Raw genomic sequence first — 14339 nt, 5'->3', positions numbered from 1 at the left:
TCCCCCCTCGCCAGCCCTCATTAAAGGGAAAACTTAGCTTCCCAAACACTGCAGGTGCCTCAGGCCACCAGCTAGTTAGCAGCACACCAGGACTCAACTCAGATCCTCGGCCTCTGAGTGGAGGACTGTCTTTGCCACAATCCACTGTCTGGGTTGGTGGACAAAAGAGAACATGCATGTGTGGGGTTTTGCGGGGGGAAGGGGAGAAATAGAATGATTTTCCTTAATAGTGTCATTTTAGAAGGATGGAAAATACTAAACAGACACAATCACTTGGCAAAAGGAAAAAACATATCACCCAGTAGATAGGTGTTATACCTTAGGCATATTGACAGCTACCAACGTGGCCAGTTGCCACACATGCGGGACCAGCAGTGTGGCAATACGGGCTGTCCAGAACAGATTACATAAAATGAGACAAGAAATGGGGAGCTCGGAGGCTACAGGATGCCCTCCACGCACCCACACTTCCCACACACACAATTTGCTATCTACAGATTTTTTTTTCCCTTTGAACCTATATTGGAGCTCAGGAAGGAGGTGCAATTGAAAGAAAGAAAATGGAGAAGCTTCCCATAACACACCACTCAGCTCGACCTGAAGGCATGCACAAAGCCACAACCCCAGGGCTGGTGACAAGGGGGAGAAACGGAGCCATCTCCTTAGGAAAAGGGCAGTTTCACTCCAATGAATGTTCTCAGCGCCTTACGGCGAATTCTTTCACATCTCCCTATAACTGTTCGTTGTCTGTTGGTTTTCCCAAAAATAACCCCCCCTCCAAGACTAGTCCTCCTTATATATCTTTGCGGGTCGCAGAGGTCGACCATCTTGAAACAAGGCTTTCAATTTGCCCAGGCCAGTAGGATCTGAAGTCATCCCAGATTCCCCAATGAGATCATTAATTCCAAACCCAGTATCTGAAGATATCCCATTGTGGGACTGACATCTTATCACCTGTAATCTGGGTGTCAAGAAGTTGAATACCTAGTTATGTTACTTTTTATGATAAGAGTCCTGCTATACCTCTTTCCTGCCTCCTCCAGAACCATCTGGATGGCTTCTTGGGAAACGTTCCCTCTTCTGTATGCTTCCTCCCAACCCACTGTGCTCTTTCAACACCTTATTCATTTGAATGGGTGGAACTTTCTTTTCCCCCAGAGTCTAGGACTTCAAACCCATGACAGAATCCCTAGATATGAGGGGAGGACCTTATGCCTACCTTTCCTTTCCTCATCCAAATAACCCACCTACACACTAACTCCCTAGAAGCAAACTCGCCTGCCTCTGCGGATTCCACCCTTGGTGGACGGGGAAACCGTTTGCTATTAGTAAACAGGGTCAATGGTTGAGCCAGTTACTCCTTGGAGACTGTGGACAGCGTCACATCTGATTCATGCAGGTGAGAACCCAAGAGGCAGCATTCCAGTTAATAGTGAGATGTTAAAGAAATCGACAAGTTGCCCCCTTGCTGGTGTGGATCAATTTCCATTCATCTGCACAAAGACCACAGAGGGTCCCGAGCTCTGTTACACACCAGAGTTTTGACCTCTGACACCACCATTCTTTTCCCTGTCCATCCTCGGGAGGTTGTGCTGAAGAGCAAGGCAGACATCAGGAAAGAAGTGGGAGACAGCAAACAGCCCAAAAATCACCACGGGCTGACTCTTTTAAGTCCTTAGCGGTGTTCAGAGCATTCTCTCTCTGCCCGAGACCCTGTCTTCCATTCCAGGTAGAGTGGCAAATTAACAAAGGCCACACGAGCGGCATGAAAGACAAGCACAGATCCCACAGGATGCCTCAACCCAACACTTTCGGGGCTTAGCCATGTCAAGGATGGCCACCGCATGGCATGAGGGCTATTGCCCCCCTTCCCTTTCCCAAGGCAGCCATTGCTATTCAGTCACAGCACTCCCTCCCATGCGCCTAGGCTACTCACACCAGCACACCCGGGAGCCGCTACCAGTCGATCACCCATTCAAGTTCAGGTGGCTGAAATCTACTTGCCAACCCCACGCAGTCAGACCAAGCCTGCTCATGTGAGGAGGGAAGCAGCAGGTTCTGAGCTCATCCAAGGCAGACGGCCCCAGTCTCTCTTGCCCTTCCTCCAGAAGCATTTGGACAAGTTTTAGGGATGTGTTCCCTCTCCCATATGCTTCCTCCCCACCCTCTTCATGCTGGCCAACACCACCTCCCCTGGACAGCTGGTCCTCTAGGAGGTGCCACAAAGTAAATGCCAATCAGGACCCAAATTCTGACTGGCCGTTGGCAGGACTGGCAGAGAGCCCACTTCTCCCTTTCAGGTGCTGCCTCAAGGCTGCCAATTGGGCCCACCAGGATGGCACCAATCCTTTTTCAGTCTATTGTCACAGGCCAGCAAAGAGGTAACCAGCTCACTAGCACAAGTCATTGCTCCCACGCCTCCCCCGAACCCACCCACAACCCAGCCCCGCGCCCCCCCGGGAGCTAGTTAAGCTTGCTGCAGATCTCCAGCGCTTTCTTGTAGACCTGAGTCACATCGTCCATGTCCATGAGGAGGGAGAAGCTGCTGTCTCCCAGCCGGTTCCGGTACCGCTTCAGGTACTGGGGTCGGGGCCGGTTCTGGAGCCCCTCAAAGTCCTGGATCTGGAGGAAGTTTTCAGCAGAGACGCAGCTGCGGATGCGCGGGGGGGCAGGGCGATTCTCCGGCAGATCCAGCAAGTCGAAGGAGTCGCTGGACAGGACGCTGTCGTCACTGATGACGCTGGAGGGCCGGCTGTAGCTCCGGGAGAGGCCCTCGGCGGGGGCGCCAGGCTCCAGCAAGGATTCCAGTGTGGGCATTTCAGGGCCAACGAGGGCCGGGTCCGTGGTGCCTGCTGAGTACTTGCTGCTGTGTTTCAAGATGCCCTTCCTGCGGCACGAGAGGCCGTGGGACGTCCCCCTGGTGGGGTCCGGGGGGCTGGGGGAAGGGAGGCCACTACCCAGCCCGTCGTTACTGTCCAGCAGCTCTGAAGACTCGCTGCGCTCCGGGGACGAGTAGTAACCTGACTCTCTCTGCTGGGTCTTCTTCAAGATGCCCTTCTTGGGCATCGTGGCCGACTGCTTGGGGCTGAGCTTGCCCGGCACCTCTGCCTCGGGGGGGCTTGGGAGGGGCACGGCGGTCCGGACCAAGTCGGGCTCCATCTTGAAAGCAGAGGGTAGGGCAGGGCTCACGACGCCTTCGATGAAGCCGGTGCTGTGGGAGCGATGTTCACTGTTGCTTCGCTTCTTCAGGATCCCTTTGGGCCTCTTGGAACTCAGCTTGGATGGGCTCTCGGGCACCGAGTCCTGGCCGGACTGGGCAAAATCGTTCTCTTTCTTGGACTTTTTCAGGGACCGCTGCCGCTCCAGCATGACCTCGGAGGCCCCGGGCTTGGCCAGGCCCTTGATTTTGGCTTCGGCCTCAGCCTGCAGCCCCGTGGAACGGTGGTGCCAGTCGATGATGCGAGCCAAGAGCGGCGACTCGGAGTTGTGGAGCGCATCGCAGTCACAGACGCTGCTCTTGTAGCCCCAGTTCACCCACCAGTGGTTGGCGATGTCCTCGATGGTGGCCCGGCGATCGGGGTTCACCATCAGCATCCACCGAATGAGTCCTCGGGCGTCTATGGCACAAGAGAAAAAGAACGGTGCGTCACATGGAAGCCTTTGGCCTTGACGGGGCTGACGCTGCAGGGGTGAGGGGACACGCGCACTCGGGCGGGAGATCTGGTCCTGCCACACCAGGGAGCAGGAGCCAAAGCCTTCTAGACGGTACACGGAAGGCATCATCAGGACACAACCACAGGCCAGGGCACGGTCACACCCTGGCATGTTTTTCCACAGAAGCAAAGGAATGTCCTAGAACTACTGAGCTCTCCATCAACTCAGATCTTCACTAAATGGGGAAGGCCAGGTAACTGGAACAGATTCCAGACCCGACCCCAAGCAGGGCCCCACCATTCCTTCGGTGGATATTATTTTACCAAAAGGGAAAACAGAGTGAGGTGACCCTGGCTTTTCTGTAGTCCTCCAAGGTGGGTTTGTATAAACATGCAGTGCTCAAGGTAATGGGGAAAGTGTGTCGCCATGAAAAGGACATCTAGGGCTGAGACGGTGAAAAAGAGGCTCCTTATCAAACAGGGAAAGAAAGAAGGATGGCACACGTGGGCAGTGAGAGGTGCCATCCCCAAGGCTGGCCTTACCCCAGGCTTTTGCCAGATCCTGAGACCCACGCCCAGTGAGCTCACTTCCTCTCCCTCTCTGACATAAGCTGTAGCCTACCGAGCCGTCAGCTCAGAGAGCTCATCTAGATCTGCTATCCGCTCACGGCCTGGCTGAGACATTCCATGTGCACATCTCGGCTGCCAGAGAATTAGGGGAAAGCCCCGAAGGGATGTTGAGGAGGCCACAGGAACCAACTGACTCTCACAGCTTATAAATTGACTTATAAGATTAAACTCTGCTCCCCCAATGGGAGGTGAATTATACCCTGGGAAGGCACCGCCTCCCCCTCAGCCACTTATGTGGGCTAATGAGTACCTGGCAGGGGTCAGGCAATGAGATCAGGAGTGAGCTGCACCCCTGAAAAGTAACAGGATGTTCCTTCAGTCATTCAGTAAATATTTTCTAAATTCCTGCAATGTGCCAGGAGCTGTGTTGGTACCAGTTGGGTCACCTGAAATTTCTCAAAAAACAACAAAAACAAAACAAAACAAAACAAACAAAAAACCCAGGCTGGTCTATTGAAAAAAAAAATGTGTATGCATATACATATATATGTGTGTGTGTATATTCATTATTCACAGATTCTGTATTATAAATTCTCCTGCTCACTAAAATGTCTTTGTAACCCCAAAATCAATACCCGGGCACTCACTCTCCCTGTCATTTGTGTCCATTTGCAAAGTGGCAAAAAATTTGAGTCACCCCCCGCGTGCATGTATGTTCCCAGCTGAGGTCGAAGGAGGGGCCGCCTCCCTGCCTTCTTGTTTCCACTCTCATGCTGTAAACAGGTGTACTTCTCACAGCCTGTATAGTCCTTGTTTTTCACACTTTTGACCTTTTTGTCGGTGATTTCACTGTGTAAAATGGCCCAAAGTGCTAACTATGGTTCCTGAGTTCGAGAAGGCTGTGATGTGCCTTACAGAGAAAGTGCACGCGTTAGATAGGCTTCGTTCAGGCATGAGTCACAGTGCTGTTGGCTGTGAGTCTGATGTGAATGAGTCAACGGGATGTTTTAAATGAGGTGTCTCTGGACAGAAATATACATAACACAAGGTTATATATTGATCAGTTGACACCAGTACTGTGACCAGAGCTTGAGCCCTGTATTTGCCCCCGGGAGCAGTGCTGTCTCAGTATTCACTCACACCGTGCTCATAGCAACTTTGTGAACTGTAACCACCGCAAAGAATGAGAAATCAGCTGTGTGTGTGCGCGCGTGGGCAGCATGTCTACATAGGAAGGTCTGTGTTAATTACTTTCCAAAGATGACCATGTGGACACACACGTTCCATCCACACATCACACCCTCCTAGCAAGAGATGGAGCTTATGATCTCGGGTGCTTTGACCCATAGAGCGTGGCAGAAGTGACATTATCTGCCTGCCCAGCACAGAAGGCCTGGAAGCTTCTTCTTCCTCCACCTTAGAGCCCTGAGCTGCCATGGAAGAAGTCGAGGATTCCTCCTGGAGAGAGGGGCCTGGAGAGGCATCTCATGGAGAGGGAGCCCACGTGGAGGAGCACTGAGCATCTGTCCTCCAGTCAGACCCAGCCCAGCTACCATCTGAATGTCATGGTAGGAGCAACCCAAGCATGGCCGGAAGAGCTCCAGCCAGCCTAGGGAATGGAGAGACAGGGTACCTGGTTGTTCTTTAAACCACCAAGTTGATTCAGGGTGGTGGGGGAGGTCGGGGATAGAGTTGTTATAGCAATAAATACTGAATAATGAAACAGCGCCCATGGGCCATGCCCCTGGCTGGGGGCACAGTGGTGAAAAAGAGCAGTTGCCACCCTCATGGCACTGAGTCTAGTGAAGATGGTTTATATAACCACGTAGACCAGAAAGGACTTCATGTGATATCTCTTCCTAAATGTGAATTTATAGTGGAGAAACTGAATCCACATGGTAAGGGACTTGCCCAAGTTCACACAGCAAGCACACAGGACTCCTAGCTTGCCTGGTGTAGGGGACATTTGTTCTAGAAATTCCATTTGGGGAGGTTTGGGCAAAGCAGTCTAGGAAGCCAGCTTTGCCAGAAAGCAAAAATCTGGAGAGAAAAAGAAGAGGAAAAGGCAGGAGATTCCCTGCAGATGTTAAAACAGAAGCAAAAAAGTGTGAGCTACACACTCAAAAAAGGGTAATAAGCCAACCACTCCTGCTCAATCCCTGAGCCTCCGAGGGCACGCACCTGACGGCTGTGTAGGTTCCCGGTACTCTCCACTGCTGATCTGCCGAATGAGGTTTTTGTGATCGAAACCATCGAAGGGCATTGTTCCATAAACGAGAGTGTAAAGCAACACGCCCAGGGCCCAGCTGTCCACCTGGAGCAGAGAGACGGGACATACAGGAGCTCAGAAGCAGGTTCCGGTATGCCTTCTGATCCATTAGCATCACAGACTGTGAGCAGCCACCCCTAACGGCCCCAGGAACTGAATTTAGCACTTGGCGGACAGGTTCCCACCGCAGCCTGACAAGTGATATGCGGTGCGGTTGTCGGCTGCTGCAGAGCCTGACCTTTCCCTCTCGGAGACCAGGAGTCCCAATCTGTGTGAGGACTTTCTTAAAAAGATTATCTCCTTGGATCCTCAGTATGATGTTGTGAAACAGGGGAGCCTGGATTATTTTCAACCCCATCTGACAGATGGGAAGACTGAGGCACAGGAAAGCTAACCGATTTCTCCAGAGCCCCTCTCTGCCTCCAGGATGGGTGCCGGACTGGGACACGGGGCTGTTCACTCTAAATCCAGGCACCAGTGCCTTCCTGCACCTTCTTCAGATGGATCAGGGGCTGCCAACTCAAATGCTTACAAGAGCCAGGCATGCAACCAAGATGAACAAAGCAAGAGAGAATGTGGGGTACAATGTGGGAGTGCATGGATCCACCTGACGGAGGCAGCCTCCCCTTGGCTAACTGCTGCCACACAGTAACGTAGGCCCGGCACTGCCAGATCCTTTCGGGAAGTCAGAAACCAGACCTTAATGCAAAATCTCCCAATTATTGAATGTTTGGTCCAGTTTCTTTTAGAAAGACTAACGTGGCCAGATAAAGCATGTTTGCTAGCCAGATCACAGGCCGCCAGCTTAGAACTCCAGAAAGAGATCATCAAAGATCAAAGAAACATTCATTACCTATGATAAATGGAGAGTGTCAAGTTTCTAGAGTTTTGTAAATGGAATCCAATGTCCCGCCCTTACATTCTTATTTTAGAAAGACTTTCTCTTCACTGCAATTGGTAGAGGCCCTTGGCATCCTTCTCTTCACCCTCCAGCCCTGCCTTCGAACACTCTCCAACAGATAAATATTTGGAGGGAAACATTTCAACCCACTGAGCAGCTGCTATTTAAAGGATAAGGAGTGGATGAATCTCTCTGTAAAGAGAACCATCCTTTTAAAGAGCGTAATGACTCGCAACTCACCCATTTTCAAAATAGCATTTCCACATGCACATCTCTTACAGTGGTCCTGAGAGCTTTAAGCATATAAAGAAGTGCATTTCTCGTGCATTAGAAGGTGCGATTAAAACTGTATTTCCTTAGCGGAGCCTGGGTGGTGCAGTCGGTTGAACATCTGCCTCTTAGTTTTGGCTCAGGTCATGATCTCCTGGGTCATGGGATCAGGTCCTGCAGAGTCTGCTTGGAATTCTCTCTCTCCCTTTCCCTCTGCCCCTCCCACCTAAGCTCTTTCTAAAATAAATTAATAAATCTTAAAAAAAAAAAACCTATATTTCCTTAATCAAAGATACATGCTGTCTAAGATATATGCAAAAAGATATTCATTGCAGAGTGAGGGGTTTTTTGCTTGTTTTTTTTGGTTTGTTCTAACAGGGAAAAACTGAAAACAATCTGTCTAAATCTAGGGAATTGATTAAATTATGGTATATTCATAAAATAAAACATTGTATCATCCTCAGAAACCACGTTTTTTAGTAATAACAAATTCAAAGTATGTCACAATATAATTTTAAGTCAATAAAAGGCCACACGCACATATGTATACACGTATATATAATGATTGCCATTATTGTTTGAAATGCAGAGATCGACACTGGAAAAAAGTCTAAAAGAAAAGTGGCAAAAATATTAAGTGGTTATCTCTTGTGGGGGAAATTGCAGGTAACCTCATTTCCTAGATTTTTCAAACTTTCTCCCAGGTGTCTATATTGTGGCTTTTATAATCATATAAGGAAAAGCTTTCCCCACTTGCTTGCCTTTTTGTTTGTTTGAAGTATTTCTTATATCCAGTTCCTGCCCTCCCTCCTCCCTTTCCTCCCCGGCCCCCACCCCCATACACCCCAGCAACTTGCTCACCTCTGGCCCCCGGTACGGTCTCCCATTGACAATCTCAGGAGAAGCATAGAGTGGGCTCCCACAAAAGGTTTGCAAGAACTTGTCCTTCTGGTACAGGTTGGAAAGCCCAAAGTCAGCAATCTGCAAAGAGAACCAAGACCCAAAGAGGCCGTTTAGCATTCCAGGGGGTACCTACCTAGAATCATCTGAGCACGAGGGCACCTGGATGGGTCTGCCGGCTGGGTCACCATTTTTTTCTCCAGTCCTTAGTCTCCATAAAAGAACCAGTCCACCCACAGAAATGGGCCAGTGACTCCCAGCTGCAATCTTTGGCAACCACAACAGATTCTGCTGGATCTGCACGCTACATGTTCTCTTACTTACTCAAAACCGCTCCCTGCATGGACTTGACCTTCACTTCAGTTTAGACCCACTCTGAGAAACAGCCTCAGAACCACAGCCTTGATGTTTCCGACGCACAAGACAGTACACAGCTATTAACCTGGGAAGTGCCCCATCTGTAGCCCCCCTAAAATCACAGTGCACCCACAGTGACTTTCGAAAAGTCACACTTTGGAAAACCGTGACCCAGTGCCACTGATACCAACCCCTTCTCATCCACCCCCACTCTACCCAGAATTCTATTTTGCCAACCTCTTGAGCCCAGATGAAATCTAGGACCCCAGAGTCCTAGATTTTGAGTCACCATATATCAGCCCAAACTCTGTCATTAGCCATCTGTGTGACATGGAAACAGGTCCCTTAGCTACTCTGAGCCTCAGTTTGGCCACCAGAAAATGGGAACCCAGGATCCTTTCCTGTACTGGACCGCAGTTTTAGTGTGAGAAAAAAAAAAATCAATCACTCAAGATGAGACCATGAATGTAAACCTTTAAGTCTTCAAATTCCATACCAATGCTCTACCTAACACTGCTTCTCTTGTACTGCACACCCCTTGGAATCACTCTCTTCTCTCCTGGTTTCTTGAAGCATTTTATTCATTATCCTTTATGGCAGTACTCTTCCCTGTGTGAGTGTATGCAGGCGTGCATGTGTGCATAAGTACATATAATCACATATATACACGTCACATATATATGTATGTTACGTATGTACATATGCATATACGTCGCATACACACACACACACACACACACACACACACATATAAATAATAAATTCTCCTTGCCCATTAGACTGAGTCCCCTGAAGCAGGTAACATGTTCTGCATTTTCCCTCATCTCTGTGTCATCCACTGTTTAGCACCTGCCCCCGCCAAGAAATACTTGTCACTCGAACAGGCAAAATACTTTGAAAAGCACAAGACAACTAATAGAATATGCAGCAGAAGAAGAAACTTAGTCACCACTTACTGAACCACCTCCAATGATCAGGCCCTGTTCTGAGCACTTCACCCTCTCTGATCTAAGCCCATTTACACAACAATGTGAATATACTTCACGCCACTGACCTGTACAGCTAAACATGGTTAAAATGGCAAATTTCATGTTCTGGCTATTTTGCCACGATTTTTTAAGCAGACCAGGAAAGTGGGGTTTAGGGAGATGTGGTGAGGCATCTCAGGAGAGCTGACTAGCAGGCAGCAATGTAAAGCTGTGCCTCCAAACCCTCACTCCAGCCTTCTGAGACGAGCCACCATGGGCTTCTGCCATTCTCCGTGCAGATTTCCACTGGAGGCTTATAAATAGGCTGAGCAATTCACACGCCCAGCGAGCAGCCCAGCCCCGATGGCGCTGAGGCTCTGTTTTGAATGCAGCCCCAGAATAAGCCTATTTTCTAAAAGTCGTCCCTGAATGAATGAATGGAATGGCATTGAAAGCAGCTGGTGTATAACCAGCCTCAGAAAATGCATTCTCCAAGCTCGGATTGCATTTAATTGCCCGGAATTCCACTTTCTTAGCAAGGCCTCTGATTCACTTGTAGGAAGTCGGTTGGAAGCTTATGAAGCGTGCCCGTCCATCAGAAAAGGAATGGAATGGCCACAGCCCGGGAGCACGTCCCAGGGCTTTGTCCTCGGCGAGCGCAGCCAAGGCAAGGCCTCAACACTGTGCGGGGCCTGGGGGCGGGGGGAGACATCCCCTTGCCACCCCGCAATGCCCGATGTCCGCGGCTTCCAAATACACACACCCGTGAGAGGCACCCATCACCGCGGCGTGCAAATCCCTGCATGCACACACTCACGTCGGAGCGCTCCCAGTCCGGGCACGCTTGCTCTCTCTGCAGCCGTCCTGAGAAGCGTGTTTATGTTAGGGCCCACTCCCATCCCCACAGACTGATGTTTATTAGCCTCTCCCAGTAAAACTGTCATTTGCCACTGACAGAAGATTCACAGAAATGTAGATTAGTCTGTGTTCTTGGCACTTCAGTGGAAAAGAAATATGAATCAACACACACACACACACACACACACACACACACACACACACACACACACACACACAGAGTTCTCAAACCTTGAACCACCTAAACTCGGGCGGCAGCTCTAAGATTTCACGCCCTATGGAGCCTCTATCGGCCAGAGGAGCAGGAATGGCCACCGGGTATAAAAACTTCTCAAAGCCTCAATTTCTCATCTGTAAAGTGGAAGTAGGAAGCGCACTGACTGCCACAGTGTTGTAGTGAAAATTAAATGATGGAAAGTATGTAAAATGCTTGGAACAGTCACTGGCACAGAAAAACTGGCCTCGAGAAATCTTTGCTTCCCACCCTTAAATCCGTAATAGTAGCTTTATCAACCTCACGATACTCAAAACAACACTGGTTTTTCCATTTCAGGTAATTATTTTAAAGCGTCTTTCTCAAATAAATATACTTTTTATTTTTTTTAAAGATTTTTTATTTATTTATTTATTTGAGAGCGAGAATGAGATAGAGCCTGAGAGGGGGGAGGGTCAGAGGGAGAAGCAGGCTCCCCGCCGAGCGGGGAGCCCGACGCGGGACTCGATCCCGGGACTCCAGGATCATGACCTGAGCCGAAGGCAGTCGCTTAACCACCTGAGCCACTCAGGTGCCCAATAAATATACTTTTTAGAAGGGAACTGCATTAAATATAAATATTAAGTAAAAGAACACAGAAGGTTTGAGGGAAAGGTGAAAGCCAAGGAGACAGTGAAAGAAGAGAAATTTGGGAAATCTGAAAAAGCTGAAATTGGGGAAACAGTGATTTTAAACATAATAAAACAAAAATAACTGAATGAAAGTCATACTTTGCTGACATGTAGGTAACCTCTGGAGAAAGGTAACTACTCAGCATTTTTGCTAATGATGGGATTGTCCCCTGCCTGCTACGGGCTCTCAATCATGTCCCCACACTGGGCTGATACCCCATTCAGCCTGGGCCCTGGAAAGGAATCTGAGAAGCCAACACTCAGGTCCTTGATTTTTGGAGTTTTTGTTATTACCAAGCCGTTCTAGAGGTGTGCGCTGCCGGATAAAAATCAGAGTTAGAAAGACAAAGTAGGAAGTGATTCTTCACATCTCCAAACAATTAGCCTCACTACAACACGGATGCACCATGAAGACGCCGAGCTAAGTGAAGTAAGCCAGACGCAAAAGGATAAATATTCCGTGGGTCCACTTCTCTGCGGTACCTAAAGGGGGATTAACCTCAGATCTCTGTGAATAATCGCTGTGAGCTCACCGGATGAAAAAGGAAGTATCCGGTTGCTAGTGGGTAAACACTGGGGGAAAACACTCATGAGGTCGATAATGTAAGTGAAGGGCTGATGGTCTTTTGCAGTGTCTGAGAGGAAGTACAGTGGGCTGGACAGATCAGAAGAACCTGGGGCTAGCCTTGGACTTGGCCCTCCTGGGTGATGAGCAGGCCCTGCCAAGTCACTCAGTCTCCTCATCTGCAAAGTGGGAATAATCACAGAACCCACCTCAAAAGCTGTGTGGAGACTGAAGAACAGGGATGAAAAGCCCTTGGAACAGTCCCTGTACCAGCTGATTCTAGATGACAGCAATTACGACACTGCTGGTGGTTTGGTCTCTTAACAATTGTTTGCTAAGAGCCAGTGCCCACCCCAGAGCCCAGAGGAATTATCGTCACCCACTTCTGGAATAGGCATGCCCAGGGTGAGAGGCTGCACTGCACAATGGGAGAAGTAAAGGATGCGGAGTTGGAAGGTTTGGGTTCAAATCCCAGCCCCACCTCTTACCAGCACTGAACTTAGGCAGTTAATTAATCCTTCCCTGTTCCACTGAGGTCCGTGGACCAGCAGCTTCGGTACCAGCTGGGAAATGATCGACCCCAAGCCATCTGCGGAAGCTCTTCACTGAGGGCACCTCCAGGAAGGAGCCTCTCAGGGGACCCCAGTGAGCAACCTGTCACGACTCACCACTCATTCGACCCGGGCATCCCTACGTGGGTGCTCTGGCCACCACGACACAGGCAGCCTGGCCATCGGCCACCATCAGCACTTGGAGAGTCCCTCCCGGGAACGGCTGTCTGCAAGCTACCTATAGACAAGGTAAGGCAGACTGAAGCAAGGGCCAAAAATGTGCCCTCGTGTGATGCCCTCTTAGATTTGGGGCAAATTTGGGTGGTAGCAGTAGAGGGTAGAATTTATCAGGTGCCTGGCCCTTAGAGTCGAATGGCCTTAAGTTTGCAGCCAGCCCTATTGCTAATATTAGCTGCAGGAACCTCCTCATCCATAAAATGGGGGATAATCTGACCCACCCCGGTGGAGACAGTCTGAGATCCAGATGAGATAAGGCACATGGAAGGTCTGGCATGGACTCTGGCTTCCAGCAGAGGCTCAGGAAAGATTACTTCCATTTTCCAGCCTCCACGGCCTATTCCTGTGCTTGCTGCTCCTTCCCTGTAGAAGGCTGTCGGCACATTTCTTTCTGTCAAACTCCTACCCACCCTTCAAAACCAAGTTCAATCACCACTGCCCCAGTAAAGGCTTTTTGGTCCGTTTATAGTTCACAGACCCCCCACTTCCTGCTTAACACTTCCAGAATACTACACAGGGCACTATGAGGCAAGGCACATAGAAGGGCCATCTGGCCCTGCCGAGAAAGGAGGATCAGGGAAGGCTTCCTGGAAGAAGAGGCATTCAAGCTGAGACTGAAAGGACGGGCAGGCAAAGAGCAGTGGGAAGAGCATACCAAGCACAGGGATCCATGTGTGCAAAAGCCAGGAAGCCAGAGAGAGCTCAGTGGGGATTTGAGGAGTGTGAGTCCTACGCAAGTTGTTTTCTCTGACCACCCTAGCTAAAAGCTCCTGCAAGCCTCCGCCCTCACTCTGCACGGATTCTCTTCGCCACCAGACAATTACATTCTGTATTTATTTGTCTGCTGCTTGTGTCCCCAAGTGGAATTCTAAGTCCACTAAGGCAGGTACCTTATCTTCCTCACTCATCTCTATATCCTTCTCCTGGCCCCTTGTTACTGCTGGCTGAACAACCGCGAGATTCCGAGCCCCCTGACAAGGACCTGGAACGCCAGCCTCCGGCACAGGGCCAGGTGCGTGGTAGGGACTTAGTAAATAGCTGTGGTCGAGTATATCCTGCCCCCAGGAGATACCCAGTTTGCTGACTGCGTAAGTGCAGGAATAGAGGAGAGAATGCGGGCATGCGTGGCTACACACGTGTACACAAACACATACATAAATGGATGAATGAACAAACAAACCGATGGGTTAATTAATGCACGAATGCAGAGTTCTCACACGCATCTAATCAAAGCCCAGGGGCCATATCCCAAGTTGCCCTGTTTGGCCTTGTTCAGCCTCTGAGATTTCTAGCTCATCTTAGCCCTGGCCATTCAAAGCCGCTTTGCTTGTCCGCAGCAGCAGCGATTTCATTGT

The 14339-nt window shown here is 49.8% G+C and overlaps 1 protein-coding gene across 3 annotated transcripts in view; it reads right to left on the bottom strand.

Annotated features, from left to right (window-relative positions):
- Positions 1–14339, bottom strand: part of NUAK1 (NUAK family kinase 1) — a 72357-nt gene that overhangs the window by 1057 nt on the left and 56961 nt on the right. For all 3 annotated transcript variants that reach the window (XM_027593060.2, XM_027593061.2, XM_027593062.2), the window contains exons 5-7: positions 8525–8644; positions 6405–6537; positions 1–3617 (exon numbers count right to left, since the gene is read on the bottom strand). The exon at positions 1–3617 is cut by the window's left edge and continues 1057 nt beyond it. In XM_027593060.2, coding sequence (XP_027448861.1) covers positions 2464–3617; positions 6405–6537; positions 8525–8644 — 1407 coding nt within the window. In that variant the 3' untranslated portion in view covers positions 1–2463. The remainder of the gene's footprint in view (positions 3618–6404; positions 6538–8524; positions 8645–14339) is intronic.

Source organism: Zalophus californianus, chromosome 9 (assembly GCF_009762305.2).
Source record: "Zalophus californianus isolate mZalCal1 chromosome 9, mZalCal1.pri.v2, whole genome shotgun sequence".
In the NCBI taxonomy this organism is placed as follows: domain Eukaryota; kingdom Metazoa; phylum Chordata; class Mammalia; order Carnivora; family Otariidae; genus Zalophus; species Zalophus californianus.
Note: the sequence above shows the minus strand (reverse complement) of the source record. Positions and strands in the feature narration are given on the sequence as shown.